Genomic DNA, 17,046 nt, shown 5'->3' with positions numbered 1-17,046 from the left:
TGAATATTTTCTCAGGATGTATGTCTGACTTTGCCTTGCTTTCTGAAAGCTGCAGCAATCTCAGTACTTTGGTAAATCGTACAGACACAGTCTGTTTAAAAATGTAAGTTTGGACTGAGTGTCAAAATCCTACAAATGTGTGACACTATGTACTGCTTCCACAAAACCTTTGAGAATGAAAAATGTGTTTTCTGTGGGGAAACAATATTTTGTTTTCAAGGGGGAGGACCTGTTTGTAGCACCTAGTTCTTGAGATAAGCTATTTAGCACAACGTTTTGTGTGAATCCTTGCTTATAAATATATAGATTAACAGTATTTTTCACAAGAGATTCTGTCAAAGTTTGTGGCAAATTTTTTGTCTACACAGATGAGAATGATGACTTTTCAAACTTCACTAATATCTAGAAGTTAAATATTGAGCTATATATTTCTATTTAATAATGATCAAATTTTCATATACTTCTGCCTAAATATTCAACATACGCAAAATGTAGGTAATTTGCATACCACTGAATGAATTCCCTTTACTGTATTGGAGCACAGTGATTATTTATTATAAGACAGTAATCAAAAACTCAACCTGAACTCTACAGAAACTTTTATGAAGCTTGGTCAAATTTCAGAAGCTTTTTTCAACTAAGAATAAAGAGGAAAAAAAGGAAAAACAAACATTTAATTTTGATGTAATCAAAGGGATGTGCTTCACTTTGTCACTTTGAAATGTTAGATTTGCCTGCCTCCAAAGCACAAGGGCTTTACCTGGCTTTGACTGTATCGACACAAATCAGCAGATGCTGCTTTGACTTTTCTCTCTTTCCCTCCCACTTACGATTTTCTGAATGACTAGTGCTCCTGGAGACTGTGGCATCACAGGGGCTTGGCATATATACATGATGCACAAGAACTAGCTAATATGCCTGGCAGGTTTACTCGTGCTGGGTTTTATTGCTCTGGTCCTTTGTGCCTCTACTGTTGTGCCTCCCTTGTGTGGAGTGATTGCATGAAGCTGTTGTGTAAAGATGGTTTCTGTTGGTTTCTACGCGGAAAACACTGGGGAAAATATCACACTGTGTCATGGGCAGATTTTATTCTTTAATTATTTTCAGCTTAATTGTTCCTTTGCTTTCCTGGGAATTTGCCAAGGATAATTACTAAGGCTCACAGTGAGAAACCATAAACCAAAGAAGAATCAGAACTAGAGTCTTTGACATGGTTTTACTTTTTGCTTGCAGTGACTTTGAGATGACTTCCTTAGTGTTACCAGGAATAGAGTTTACCTCCTAATTCTTCTTTTTTTGCCCCACTGACTGTTATAGGGTATTATGGGACAGAAAGGCTTGCCTGGTCCACCTGGCCCCCCTGGCAACAGCATACAAGGAAGCAAGGTAATCCAGTTTAATGTGATATCTGTCCAGTTTCTTCTTAAAACTGTCTCTTAAGGAGATTCATTGTCTATTTTTCTCTTTGCCACTGAGTCAGTGAACTCCTGCAAATACTCATTGTGTATTTAAGTTTCTTGTTCATAAGGTATGTAATATTTGCTTTAACTGTTGAGTTTTCAGTATTGGTGGCACCCGATTGTTCTCCTATTATTCTTGTCATTATAAATATATTTAACCCGGGAAAAAAGTCTCATCTCTGCCACATCTTACTGATTTATTTAGATTTAAAGGACAGTCCAAAGAAAGTGTCCAGGGTTTTCTCTGGATGCCCTTGTAAAAGACAGTGACAGAGATCTACCATGACAAAATAAGTTAAACAACACATATAGGAATACAAAAGAAATTAGCCGGTCTCCCACATACTCATCAGGTTTTTACTCACCCAGTTCCAGCCATAACCACAACTTCTCTCCTTGTAAGGAGAAACACAAACATGGTAACATATTCTGAACATTCAAAGTTAATAAATTGCCTTGTCATAAATGTGTGGAAGAAAATTATTAAAACTGGAGGCTCTAGTGGAGAACAACCCAAGTTTCTCCTATTTCTCTGAAATCAGTGTGCTTAAAGTTGAGCATATGATTGAATATTTCCCTGGATCAGGAGGATTGTGCTCAGCTCTCCAACTCTAGGCTATCAAACCACCACCATTCAGTAAGAGGGGCACTGTTTTAGTTGGGTTAGGAAAGATGCCTCTCTATACTGCGGTTGGCTGTAGATACTAAAGCCACCAGGGAATTCACTGACAAAATAGGTTTTTGTTGGAAAGTAGTGACATGCTGAAACAAACAAACAAAAAAATCATTAAAATGTACCTTGTTGGCAAAATGTTTCAGAGGAGAACCTTTCTTTGGGTCAGCGTGGAATTACTTCATACAAGCTTTACCAGAAAAGCACCGATTCCTTCTGAATTTTTGTTCAGTACTTGCTCTGATTCCAGCTTCAGTGTCTTCTATTTTTATATTCTTGTTCAACCATTTCCCTTTTTATACTGCAGAGAGCCCTTCCTTTTTTCAGTGTGAGGTGTTTCACAGCATAAAAACATACTTTACTGTGTTCTTTCTTTTCTCCTTATTGTATAACTCTCTTTAACAGATTCTGATTTATCTCGTCTCAGGACTTTCCTAGACAGAGATCTCTACAGAGAGAGTCATGACTGTCTGGACCTTTGGTTCTGACCTGTTTGCAGTTTTCTTCTATATTAATTGTTATCAGTAACCACAAAGCTATTACGTATTTTAATGTGAGGGCATAAGGAACTTACTTTCTTTTCTCTTCTTCCTTTGTTTGCTGAATCTCTGAAGGCTCTTTGCTCTATTCTTGTGGAAAACAGAAAAATTTCTGCCATTTCTGTATGGCTTTATAGTATAGGAAAACTATTTCCCGCCTGGCTTTAATAGACATTTCTGATGTGTTTCCAGAATCTAATGCTTGGGATATATCTTTGTTAATTCTATGGGTATGTGAGGTTATTTATAAAAGCGCAATTGCCATTCTGAACAGAAATGTTTCAGCCATCAAATGCATCTGATTATACATGAAAAAATATACAGATTATATAATATTTTTTCTGTTCCTGAAAAAAGATAAAGGTTAGTCAAAATATGCTCAGTGTGTACATATACATCTATCTGTCTCCCTATTTTGTTAATTCTATGGGTATGTGAGGTTATTTATAAAAGCGCAATTGCCATTCTGAACAGAAATGTTTCAGCCATCAAATGCATCTGATTATACATGAAAAAATATACAGATTATATAATATTTTTTCTGTTCCTGAAAAAAGATAAAGGTTAGTCAAAATATGCTCAGTGTGTACATATACATCTATCTGTCTCCCTATCTCTATAGAGTACATCTATCTGTCTCCCTATCGCTATATAGATACACACAGAGTTTTGGATGTTATGTTGGCACTGCTATGAATAAATATCTAAAGCATATTTTAGAAGTGCAGAGAACTCAGTTTCATCATGGAAGTTTTCCAGTGGAGGAACACGGTCCACTGACACACAGTCAGAGAAAGGCATGTTTATAATGTAAGGATGTGAAATTTAGGGATGTAGGAAAGTAACATGTGCTCTGGCTACGGAAGGTCTTTGTCTTTGGGTTTGAGACCAAAACTGTAATGATATGGTGGATCGAACTCAGCTGGTGGTGTTTCTGTTGCATTCCACGAGTTGTGTAGGTACAGTCTTGTCATTTAAATTTTCTTCCCTTAACAATCACTTTCTTAAATTACGATTATTTTTATCTAATTCTGAGGAACATCTTCTTTCTGAACAACTTTGGCAGCTCTCTTGCTCCTGTAGTACCTGTTTCCTCCATATGCTGATGCTTGTTGAGCTTCTATCTGTCTCTTCTGTCCTTCTGTCTCTTCACAGCCATGCCAAGCTTCATTCTTTTTGGCCACTCTTCATCAGCTTAAAGCTACTATGCTCCTGCATTTGAACTATCATTATCACTCCAAGTATTTTTTTTTATATATACATAGAGCTCCGTCTGCATATAGTAAGAACAGAATGTCAAAAATGAGATGGTTTTCGAGTAGCTTTATGTTGATAGCTACTTTCACAGGTCTTCTTTTTTATGCTTGGTTTCCTTTCAAAACCACAGTCTAGACATTCTCAGATCTGCACTCAGTTCATAGAATGACATTTTTACATAGAAGTCTGCTTATTGGTCAGTAATCTAGCAGGATATTAGGGTCAGGGATCCAAGGGTCTGCATTTTTACATGCATACCACTTTGGTTTTTATGATAAGACTGATTGTCAAGTTTGAATTTAGTTATGTACGTGGATTGAACTGGCAAAGCAATTAAATTTTAAATTAATCCAGCATACTTCTTGGTTTTTACTAAATGTTCAGTTATGGTATGTATGATAAATCCTTCTTATGTTGATTGATGGCAGAAGTAGAGGAAGCAGGATTTGTTTCTGCAGTTGACATTTTAAAGGATAAAACTCACATGTGTGCCTGTGAGAAATGTCAGCTGTACAGGTATGAATTTTTTTAGAACAGTAGGTCTCATTCAGTTTTCATTGCCTGAATGCCATCCTAACAATGTCAAATGGGCTGTAACAAATGGCAGCAATAAATCTATAGTTTTGTCAGATCTGACATTTATTATTAGTGAAGGACCGCTGGAATACACAGGATATCCTAATTCTGGTTCGTATGTATGTGCTCTGCAGATATGCAAAGGTGTTAATCAGGAAGCTGTGTGATGACCCTAGTCAGGAAGGATAGTCAGTCCCAGTGCTGGACAGCAAGCGTTGAAACAAGCTGGCACACTGTTTCGCTATGTTTAAAAGCCATTTGCATTACCAACCTACATGAATGACCCAGGAAGCACAATCCTGCTAAAAAGTGACTTAAAGTAAATTAGATTAAATAGTCACTGTGCGTTCCTACAACCGTGCAAAATAAATTGCCCTGTGCATCGCACTGGCTTAGGAATATTTCCTATTTGCAGGAAATTCTTTTTTTTTTTTTCTCCCTAGTGAATCAGCTATGTAATTTGGTGTATCGTAGTTTCTTTGCCAGTCTCCAGAGTCTACATAACAGTGTCTGAATTTTTGCTGCTGTAAGAAATTGGGGCAAGGGGAAGGGGAGAAGTTCTGCTTACAGAGGCAAGAGGCTGCCAGTTAGCAGGTCAGTGATGGGTAGCCCCGATGACAAGCAGAGCATTTTAGCTCCCCAAGTTAGGACTAGCGGACCAAGAGGCTCCCGCAGGGCAGGGCTGTAAAGGCAGTGCTCCAGTGGAGATGTGAACGGTGGAGTGCAGTGGGTGCATTTGCCTAGAACGGGGCAAGACCACAATGCACCCGTGTGCAAGCAGAAGCTCCCATCTCAGCAGGATTGAGATCTGGAATTTGGACAGGGAGAACCATCCGTGGACCATGACTCATAGTATACTGCCTCTTCTAGGACCGGCATCTCATTGTCTAACTCCCAGTGAACTCCCAACTCATGGGAGTCAGGAGCCCTGAGTACAAGGAAGAGAAGGTTGACTTGGCTGTGCACTGTGCAGCTGCTTCTCCACCTGTAGAAATCCATAAGCCCCTACCCAGCACAGCAGGAATGGTCAGTGGGCAGTCCTTCTGCACTAGTGTGCCTTTGGTGAAGGCTGGAGTCTTGATAAATTTGGAAACATTTTTATATTTCTCTTCCCATTATGAGCAATATAACCCCTTTAGGCCCATTTGTGAGCAGCTAAACAAGTATTAGTAAAAGATGCTTTAGTGAGACAGTCTGAGAGCTCTTGACTGAAAAATAAAACTAACCTTGTACTTGCATCTCGTAGGCTGGGTTTGGTACAGGTGATGACTGCTCCTGGTCTCATTGACATTCTCTGGAGCTGGTTTTGGTATCTGCACCGGGCACTGCTGTTATGTGAATTATGTATGTAATGTGAATTATGATGAAGCATTTATGTACCAGGGAATATCATCACCTCTAGCTGTGTTTAAAATGTATACAGCAGTTGATATGAAAAAAATATTTGTGTTACCCTATTAAATAAAGCAGGAAAGTTTCTGGAAGCCAGATGCTGGGAAGGATTTTCTGTATGTATTTTATAACAGCTGTGTTTTTTAACATGTATGCCCACACTGCTAGCATGAACATGCTTTTCAAGTCTGTGTGCATGCAGCAGGGCATGTGTAACAATCATTATAAACAAATTTTAACTTTGTAGCTGGACTGATACTGTCTTTTGAAGTATCAGCAGAAAGATGTTCTGCTCTCCACATTGTGAAAAGCAGACGTCTTTTTATTTACTTAAGATCAGAAAAAAAAAATCAACCCTGCAGAGATTCTGGGTGTGTATTTCTAGAGGACCTTTGTGTTGGACCTCATTTTACTGCTTGTAGACTGGATGAATAACTGTCTGAGCCTCAGTGAGGTTACTTTTGTCTTTCATGTGTTTCAGTGAAATAACAATATTTCATTTAATTAATCAGGAATAAATTTTTCATTATATGCTTTATAAAGGCTTCATGTGTGTTCTGAATCATACCCAGTTTATTTCTCCAGCTTCAGACCACTTCTATCTTGAAAATTATGTGCTTCATTGCATAATATAAATATCTGGCTTTCTCTATGATGCAGAATGTTATAAAGTGAATAGATATGACGTAGATTTTACTTTAATTTTCAGTTAAACTTACTTTCTGTTCAGGGAGAAAAAGGAAATCAAGGTTTTCCTGGACCAAAGGGATCAATAGGAATTGGCCTTCCTGGACCAAAGGTAAATCCTAGGTTTGCGGTAAGGAAAAAAAGGTAATTTTTTCTTCCTTTATTGGTTATTTGGTGTGACAGGTCTTTGAAGATAAATAGGAGGCAAAGACATTGTCTTGTATAGCTAGCAAGGTAAGTGCATACTACTTTGTCTGTGAAAATACTAATTGTCATTAAGGACCAGGCTCTGAAGTAGGATCTAGAATGAGGTCGTACCTGTTAGCAGGAGAATAATATTGGTCAAATTATGTATTCAATTATCTTCGATATTTTTCAGGTATTACAAAACGTTCTTTTATTTGCCAGGCTTTGACAAAAAAAAGAATTGCTTTTTGACTAATGTCTTTTAAGGGCTTTGTTTTGACTCATTTTTTTTTACAATGATTGAAGCCCAAGCTTGAATCTTTCCTTACTGAACAACTTCCTGGTTGATATAAAAATTGTAAGAATTTCCTACACATACCTATTCCCATCTAACAAATTTTGCACAAAGAGAATTTAAATACTTTGGCTATTTATTAGTGATTTTCAGATGCGCAGCTTCTGATGGGAGCAGCCTAGCCAAAGGAAACCAAGGCTCATGGTCAATGTGGATGTGCAGACCAACTATGTGCATACACAAGAGAGAACAGTGTGCCCAGGCGGAATGAGCGTTGATGTAAATGCCTGATACAGTACACCACCTTTAATTCACAGCATATGCCTGGGCCAGCTGGGCAGCCCCTCTGCAATAATTACAACATAGCTGAAATATTGAATTTATTGCGAAGGCTCTGTCTGGAAAGCCTGAGGAAAAAATCCATGGCAGTCTTCATGGGAGAGCAGAGATGATGAGGCTCTCTAACTTTAAGAAGTTACCCAAATAAGAGTTCAATCCCCTCTAGTCACCTGAGGCAGGCAGTACCCATTCAAAGCCCCAGCCATTTGTTGCCTGCACTAATGATGTTCATGGTACTATGGTCTACACTAGCTTACTTTCTCAGACTTCTGTATTATTCAAGCTACTACAGCTTGGAGCTTTTATGCAACAGTGAATATCAAGCTCTTTCACACAGCTTCAAATTTCTGCCTCCTAATTCTCTTTTCTCTCAGATGCCAAATGCTACATACTATAATAATAATTGCAATATTTTCACTGTTCTTCATATTCATCTTGTATCTTGACTAATCTTCGTGACCCAATGTAAATCTCTCCAAATACAATTTTTCTGTTTGCTATTAATATAGCAGACTTGTCACACATGGAAAGGAATGGTTTAGTTCAGTAGGAATTTCATATAAGTGCCAAATACCAAAGAGATCAGGTTTTAGTATATTTATGTGTAAGAGAGTAGCAGCACCACCGCAGTCAGTAGATCATATTTGCTCTCCCTTATGCTGACATTAACTTTGATGAGGTTAGATTCAATTCATGGACAGGTAATGGGAAGTAATATCCTTTGCTGGATATTATGATTTTGTGAAATAGAATAGAAACTGTCTTCCAAGAGCTTACTTAGTGGAGACTGGTTTTCTTAACGCTGTGGAGGAGCTATGTACAGCTTTCAGGTTTATATCAGTTTGAATAAGATCAGAATCAGACTGAGAGACTCAAAAGGGTTCCTTAAAATTGATAGGAATCACCACGGTGAACGCTGTAACACAGGAGGTGTCTATGTGATTCCATTGGCTGGGTAATAATGAGGAATAATGTCAAAATGGGCAGTAATCTATATAAATTTCTAAGCTCTGAAGTTTCAAGTGAAATGTAAGCTGTTCAGTAGCTTCCAGAGAGAAGTAAAAAACTGTCCTGCACAATCTCCTTCTTGAAGAAATGTCTAATTTAGAACCTGAATCTTTTGATAGTGTGTTTCATATCTGCATTATGTGAAAACTGTGTCTTGAAATACTGTAATGTTGAACCCTTTCTCTTTTTGGAAATCAAAAGGTCTAGTCACTTGAGGAAAAAAGTGCAGAATTGCTTCTAAATGTGAAACTACATATTTTCCAATGGATGTAACAGTCCGAGCATGCCTTTTCCTCTGTTCTTTGCAAGCTCCCAGTTTTTCATGTGGGTTCTATGCAAAGCTGGTGTGAGTTTCAGTACATTGGCTGATCTGAGGCAGTTATGTCTCTCCATAGGTCTGAATTAACATAGGTCCAGTATAAACATTGTTTTAGAGTTCAAGAAAATCAAAGAAGAGTGAAAAATTATATATTCTGGACATTTGCATAAAGATGTCTTTACCCCTCACTCCTGAATTAAGGTAATTTTTCATATAAATTTCTTAAAGATGTTTTTACTGCCCATCTTGCTTTCTCTGAGAGCCTGTTTTCAGATGTTCTCTTCATAATACATACAAGATAAACCAGCCACACAAAAAAAAAAAATCAGAAAATTTATCTTAAAAGCTCATTGAACCATAACTCCAGCTCTGACTATCAACAAAACTGGAGTTACTGACTGTGTTTAATACGGTTGTTTTAAACTAGGGAGACTATGGAGATAAAGGTGATCCAGGGAGCAAAGGTGCCAAAGGAGAGATTGGAGACCCAGGACCTCCAGGACCAAAGGTAAAACACATTTTCATATTACTTAATTTTGCACAACAGAAATTAGACAGATTTGGCTTTTGTTACTTATCTCACCCTACATGTTTTCAGGGAATTTGGGGAAGAAAAGGTGAACCTGGTCTTTCGGTAAGTATGTACATGAATTAATTTAAAGGATAGGAGTTTATTTTGGGAAAATAGTTAAAGGCTATGTGATGTTACACAAGGTTGTTTATGGGGCATTGCATTGCCTGCATTTTTGTAAATAAATAAATAAATAAATTTCAGCATTCTCAAAACTAGAACACACAGCAAATTAATTAATACTCTTTTTCAGAGAGAAGAAGTTATCAGGCTTATCAATGAAATATGTGGTAAGCATTCCAGTATGGAAAAAAAATAGTTTTAATAAAACACACTGAATTTATATTGACTGAATGGACTTGTCCTCTGCATGTTTGTGTGTAAGGATACCATTGATGTGAAAACGATGCTCACTATGTTGCCAGAGCTATACTGGAAGTAATTTGGTCCAGCTCTGTTTCTATTTATCAGTAACTATAAATTAATTCATTAATTGAGCTTTAACTGACTGTAAATCTGATATATGAGTTCAATTTGTTTTTATGAAGGTTGTTTCTCATAAAATGTCTGAAATGGTTATTCTTCTAGGTTGTGGTATCAGATGTAAAGTAACACCACTGGAACTAGTATTTGTCATTGACAGTTCAGAAAGTGTTGGACCAGATAACTTCAATATTATCAAAACTTTTATGAAAACAGTCATTGACAAGGTATCGGCCAACCATGTTACAACCCGCATTGGCATTATCAACTTCAGCCATAAAGTGGAGTTGGTGTCTTCTCTGAAGCAATACACAACCAAAGAAAACCTGAAATCAGCTGTTGATAAAATGCCCTACTTCGGAGAAGGCACGTACACAGCTTCTGCTATCCAAGAAGCCATTCAGTTATTTCAGGCAGCACGCCCAGCAGTAAGAAAAGTGGCTGTTGTAATAACGGATGGACAAGCAGACACTCGTGATAAAGTACAGCTGGATACTGTAGTAAGAGAGGCCCATGCTACGAATATTGAGATATTTGTCATTGGGATCATTCAAAGGACTGATCCTCATTATGACGATTTTCTGAAAGAAATGCAGCTCATTGCAACAGACCCTGATGAAGAACATGTTTACCAGATAGATGACTTCATGACGCTTTCAGGTAAAAGAAACTATTTTAGTAAGAGGAAACTTGAAATAAGCGTATAAGAGAGTTTGGCCTTTCCCATAGCAAGGCAAGGCAGCCTGCTGAATGGCAGCTTCTGTTTCTTTTTTGGATGCAGCTTTCTTCTGTTTCTCTTCTTCTTTGGCCAAATGAAACCTTTGCCAAATTGTTACCTCTTGCAGAAACAATAAAAAACAATGAACATCAGTTTGCTGAGCCGAGGCCTTCTTTGGGGCACTCCTCTTTTGTGAGAGCTTGCATCAGCCTTCCCTCGCAGTCCTTTTGTGCTTGGCCATGGTTTCATCCCAGAGAGGTGCAGATTTCCTTCCACCTTGACGCAACATCTCTGTCTCTTTCTCTCTCTCTATTTCATATGGCTCTTGTCAGTCTTGGAGTCCCTCCACTATCTCTTACAAGCACTCTTTTGGGGTTTTTTCTGAAAGCCATAGGGAAACCTATGCTTTCAGCCTGATTCTAGGGGAAAAGTGGTGGAGCAACACACAAGGGAATGGGGGCTGATAGTACATTGTATATTTCAAACTGTGGCTTGAAAAAGTCCTGTGGCCACAGATGGAATCAGGAGAAAATCCAGAGGAAACCAATAATGACCCATGAAGAAAAAAGTATATTGATCTAGACTAACTGCAGACTAGCCTTATAAAGTATATTTTTCCTGAGCATGAACTAATTTTGCTACGCTGAGCCTGTGGATGGAGTTAAGTCTGGATTTAAGGCGTTAACAGTGAGAAGAGAGTCCAAGCTAAGGTTCTGGTCCCAGCTGGGATTAAACTTAGGCCTCTGACTCAGGCTCCAGCATTCAACATAAAAGTATTCCCAGTCACTGAATTTTTTTGTGCAAATGTGTCGCCCAGTTTTTCTTTTTCCTTCTTACACATAAACGCTTTCTTTCCTTCACTCTGGTTTTTTTTTCCTTCACTGTTGAGCTATGACTCCTGCTTAAAAAAGGGACTTGGTATTTTTATCTGTTCCTTCTTAAAAGAAAAAAAGGGCCTTAAAATCAAATAATTCAGAGAGTGCGTTACTTTATTACTTCTCATTTGCATTTTGACATAACTTTAGATGATGGTCTTTCACAAGTCACTATCATTGAAGATTTAGGGTTAATACTGCACTAAAAGCTTGTGGTGAATCATTATGACTTTTCTTGATTACCCTTAATAAATTTCATCATTTTGTTAATCTTTTCAGCTCTTGAAAATAAACTGATCACAAAAATCTGTGAGAATGTGTCTGAAGTCTACACCAGAAACGATAATGTTTATCTCCATCTCCAAGTCCGGAATCTGAAATTGCTAGTGAAGATACTAACAGCCAGTTACACAAAATGACTACTTCAGATATTTATATACTCCCTACGGAAGGAATCAGTTACCCAGTAAGTAAAGAAGTAACAATTATCAAATGTTTTTAGAAGATGTGTGTCTTTATTTGAATTCAAATACTCTTTATTTCACCATTCACCAGTCTTCTAATATTCAGTTTAATTTCTTGGAATAAGAGCTCCCTCAGTAGGTGTGACTGATTTAGGTTTGGGGCTTGTAATACCTCCAGACAGATCTGTGTGACACTGAGGGTCAATTTTGACATTCTGTATCATTAGGAAAAATAAATGTAAACCTGAATTTATAGATGCTGACTTTATAAAGCGTGTGATAAGGATCACAGGTAGGATTAGTTCTAAGCGATTAGATGCACACACTCTTGGTTCTGGCTAGCCATGGTTATAGTTAAATCTTCAAAACTATTGAATTACTATCAGAAATAAACACAGCCTTTTTGTAGACCTGGAGAAGAAATGCAGTATGCAAAGGATTGGATAAATTGTCTGCACATTTACATTTCACCTAGACTTCAATTTTCAGAGTCCCAATGACTCTGAAGAGTTTTCTTAAACTGACTGAGTGTGTCAGTAGTGGCCTGTAAATGGGAAGATATTGAATAGTATCAAATTCCTTCCCGTTCTCAGCAGGTAATCAGCACGTGGGATTAATGCAGTCGTTTGTACTATACTATACTAAGATCCTTGCAAATCTTCTTGAATATACTAAAACACTAGAGAGCCAAATTTTTATATAATAGTCTTAATTTGAAGAGCAGGGTTGGCTTCTTAACACTTCTATCAAGGTAAACTCTAAAATTCTAATGATTAGCAACTGGCTGTTAGCTAGAAACAGGAAAATGGGTCATTAGTCACTTGGCTTGATACAGGCAAGGACACATCTATGAGACAATCTTATTAATAGGATGTGGTTCCCATAACACAAGTTTTGGAAATTTTTGCTGTATCAAGGGATTCCACATCCAAAAAGATCTTTGGAGGAGCATAATGTACGTGTGTTTTTCTATCAATAACAAGTATCCTGTTCCTCCTGCCTGCCATTTTCCATTTCTTGGCAGATTGAAGATGTCAGATCATTCCCAGTGAGTGTACTAGATGTTAAGAAGCGCTGATTTGCCCCAGAGTTCCTTCCATTTTTTGTTTTATTTATATTACAGACTAAGTGGTGGCTGAAATTTTGCTTCAATGGAATGAATTCAGCTTAGTGACTAAATTGAAGGCATTACTTTGCCTTTTCATTCAGTTCTCGGTGTCAGAAAATTATGGTCACATGCTGAGCAATCACTAGAAGGAGGTCTGAACCCATCTGTTGTTAATGATATTTTCTCACACATTATTTAGCAAAAGTTTCCTACATAATTCTCTCGATTTTTTCTCTTAGCATCTGAGCCCAGATGGAATTTTAAGTTATAAGATTTTGACTCCTTTTGCAGCTTAGTCCACCACGGACCAGATATACTGAGCCACTGCCATCTGCTCAGGATCACACTGCGACTACCTCTGCTCACAGAGAATCGACATTTCCCCTGCTTTATGACATATCTGAAATCAGGTCTCAGAGTCCAGTTGTCAATTCTTTGTTCAATGTAACAGCTACTGAAGATCACCACCTAACTGTGTTGCAAACACAGGTAGCAACAACCGGAAAAGGTAAGTAATAAATACTGTCCTCAAATATTGGGTAGCAAGTCTGCACCAAAAAAACCAACGAGCAAACCCCACTCCCTCCCCCAATACAGTTACTAGATTTTATCACCTTTGGTTTTTCTGGATGCTCTGTCTACAGATATCACATACAGTGAGAGCCAGATTTTCAAACCTAGATGACAAACAACCCTTGCGTACCAATTGTGTGCTTAGGTATTTAAATAGCAGCTTGGTTCTTACATCAGGATTTAGGCAGTCTCATTTCAAACTGATCCTGTATTTGTTTAGGCCTGTTCAGGTAACTCATTAATAGAAATGGAATTTGGCTACAAATTTGAGAGAGGCATATATACGCCCAGGCACTACAAGAAAGAAAAAAAAGGGGTGTTCTTCTTGCTGAAGGAAGCACTTCTAGGATAACGTAACTTCTCCCCAGAATCCAAGCTAACTTTTACTGATATACTTTCAGATCCAAGGTGCTTGGAACCTATGAAACCAGGGGATTGTCGGGACTACGTGGTGAAATGGTATTATGACAAGAATGGCAATTCTTGTGGCCAGTTCTGGTATGGAGGTTGTAATGGTACCAACAATAGATTTGAAACAGAAAAAGAATGTCGAGAAACCTGCATTGATTGATGAATAAGTAAGTTGTCTCCACCAGGTCCTCCTTCAATCACCTCTTTTCCAGGCTAAAAAGATTTAGTCTACTTAAGTGTCTCCCATACTATACATACATATTATATCATCTTTTATACCTTTGAACAACCTTGATACGTTTGTCTGAACCTTTTTGAGATGGTGGGACCAGAAGTGCTCTTGGTAGTCATGGATTTATACAGTGACACAGTGAGGCTTTCTACTTTGTTCTCTATTCCTTATCTTATAGTTTCTACCATTGTATTTGATTTTTGACCATTACTGAGATTGGAGGTGATATTTTCATAGATCATAATTCCAAGACTTCATCTATAGGATGAGCTGAGAACCCATCATATTATATGTGAATTTATGATCATTTTTCCCCTCGCATATTATTTCAGATACCAAAACTCAGTTTTCCTTTTCCACTCACAGCCTACACAGTCAATATCACAAGGTCCTTCTGCAATTTCTTGCAGTCACCCCTTTTCTTTACTACTTCAGAGTAACACAGTATTGTCACCAACTTTGTCACCTCGCTTTTTACTCCCTTCTTTAGATCTCTTACAACTACATTGAGTAGGACAGACCATAGCATACATCCACCAGTGGCTTCTCTCCACTGACCATTTATCCCTTTCCTTTGTTTTATTCTTGTCACCACTTACAAATTAGAAGACTGTCCCTCTCAAACCAGTAACACTTTCCTTTGGGGAAGGACCTTGTGTTTTGGAAATCCAAGCAGACTGTACTAACTGCCTTAGGTCCACATGCTTAGTGAGTGAGGCTTGGACTTCAAAGAGGTCATTTATCAGTAGTGCCTAACTACCTTTACAAAAGCCATATAGCTCATCCCCAATAAATTGTATTAAATACCCTATTTCGTCTTTCAGTACAGAAAAATTCTATTGAACTGCAGCGTGTGTTTTTCTAAACATTTCAGGAAAATTAAACAAGTCCTTATTTCTTCTAGAAATGGCTGCTGTTTGGAGTTTTTAAAGCTGGAAGTTCATGTGTATTGAGGAAGAACTGACCGAGAAGAATCCAAAGTGATGCGTTAACTTGAATATATTACTACCACGCTCTACTACTTTCCTCACTATGGTATTCACTTTAACTAGATTCCTGTATAACGTATGTTATCTGCAACACCGTAGCAATAACTTACAATCACACATACACACACACTGGAACATACCTTTTCCTTCTGAATTTATGTTAACTTGTTACTACTACATGTGGCAATGATGAGGTTCTATTTTTAGGATTAAAATGTCAGAAGTGTTTACACTTAGCATTTAATGACAGAGGTCTCTCAGTGTCGCAGAAGAATAAACTATGCTCTAGTTTTAAACAAGAGTAAGTGGTTCCTGAAATTAGCACTCTTAATACAGCATTTAGAGACGTAAATTAAGATTTCCATTAATTAGAGTACCTCTTTGGAATGTAAATAGTTCCCCCCCCCCCCATTAAAGCACATTTGGATTAACATCAATATAATCTTTTCGATTATAATGGTAGGACTTTCATTCAGAATTACATTAAAAACAGGATTCTTCATGTCCTTTAGGCTAGTCAGTACATTTCAATTTCTCAGGGCCTCTGTGTTAAAAAGAAAAGTTATTTCACTCTAATATATGCTATTAAATTAAAAAAGAGAAAAGCACTGAAAGATGTATATAAATGTTTACCTGTATCCTTTCTACTTTTAGCCATAATCCTATATTAACGTATCGTTAAAACTGAAAATGATGAGCATGTGATTAAAATGGAAAGCAATACCTCTTTAAGAGTCGTGCATTGTTATTTACATGTATGGATGCATGTATGGACAATTCTTGATACATTAAACAATTGCTTGCACAATTTCCCCCCTGCCATGTAACCAAATGATAGCATGTACCATGCAAAATGAACTTGTTTGCAGCAGATAGGTTGCAAACCTAATTCTATGGAAAGATGTGCTTGAAGTACAGTTTAAAAGTTTTTAATTTTTTTTTTTTCAAAAAATCTGGCACTGTTAGTGAGTTTCAAATTAGAAAAGAAAAAACTGACAGCAGCCCCAAAAAACTGTCCTGCTCTTATTATACTCAGAACTAATATGATGATCATCAAAAAAACCCTGAGGGCACAATTAATTTCTGCGTGACATGGAACAGTAAAACTCAAGGACGTTACCTTATACTGTGTGTCCTGTGATATTCTGAAAATGAAGGGACTCAATGGTGTAGAACAAAAGTCAAGCTGTTGAAATCAAGAACTAGTTTCCTTTCACAGAAAAAAGATCAGAAAGTAAAATTTGACACAACTTTTAATAAGTCTGTTAGGGTTTTTTGCATCAGAAAAATAAATTGCTTCAAAGTATACAACAAATGATATAGATGGACTCTTGTGATAAATAAAATCAGCTACATATAAAGCTGGACATAAGCAGCAAATAAAATGAAAGGTCAAATAAAAGGCTTGAAGCAAACAAACTGCTTACTAGTGGTGCAAAAAGATCATGGAAAGAATGAAACTACTGTTCAGTAGTAAAGCCAATGCCATCATACCAAGAATATCAATGCGCTGGAGACCTTTAACAGTGAACAGATGTCAAAAGCAAGAGAGGAATAAGCACAAAGTTTAGGGAGAAAGAAGAGCAAGAGGGATAGACAAAATGATGCTTTCAAATTGGCTGGAAACAGTAGATTCAAAACTTAAAACATACTAAACTATAATGTTAACATACTGTCAAACTTGAAAGATGTATTGAGAGACTTTTTTTCTAGGCTAGGTCTCAAATCCAGTATTCAGAATTCATTTCAGTTAGATGACTAAGGCAATGTAAGAAATATTAAAACAAAAGAGGCAGTGCAAACATTTTTAAGAAAAAGATTAGCACAAAATGAGACCCTCAAAAGAAGAAAAAATCATCTGAAGAAAAAAAAAATCACCAGCACCCCCCCC

At 37.4% G+C, this 17,046-nt stretch overlaps 1 protein-coding gene across 1 annotated transcript in view; it reads left to right on the top strand.

Annotated features, from left to right (window-relative positions):
• Positions 1-15,544, top strand: part of COL28A1 (collagen type XXVIII alpha 1 chain) — a 70,075-nt gene extending 54,531 nt beyond the window's left edge. The window contains 11 exon segments of the mRNA XM_009286354.2: positions 1,318-1,386; positions 6,628-6,696; positions 9,159-9,239; positions 9,330-9,365; positions 9,556-9,592; positions 9,891-10,445; positions 11,658-11,723; positions 11,726-11,844; positions 13,242-13,458; positions 13,925-14,101; positions 15,071-15,544. Of these exon segments, the coding sequence (XP_009284629.1) occupies positions 1,318-1,386; positions 6,628-6,696; positions 9,159-9,239; positions 9,330-9,365; positions 9,556-9,592; positions 9,891-10,445; positions 11,658-11,723; positions 11,726-11,844; positions 13,242-13,458; positions 13,925-14,094 (1,419 nt within the window). The 3' untranslated portion in view covers positions 14,095-14,101; positions 15,071-15,544.
• The last annotated feature ends 1,502 nt before the right edge of the window (positions 15,545-17,046 follow it).

Source organism: Aptenodytes forsteri, unplaced genomic scaffold, assembly GCF_000699145.1.
Source record: "Aptenodytes forsteri isolate BGI_AS27 unplaced genomic scaffold, ASM69914v1 Scaffold55, whole genome shotgun sequence".
In the NCBI taxonomy this organism is placed as follows: Eukaryota; Metazoa; Chordata; class Aves; order Sphenisciformes; family Spheniscidae; genus Aptenodytes; species Aptenodytes forsteri.
Note: the sequence above shows the minus strand (reverse complement) of the source record. Positions and strands in the feature narration are given on the sequence as shown.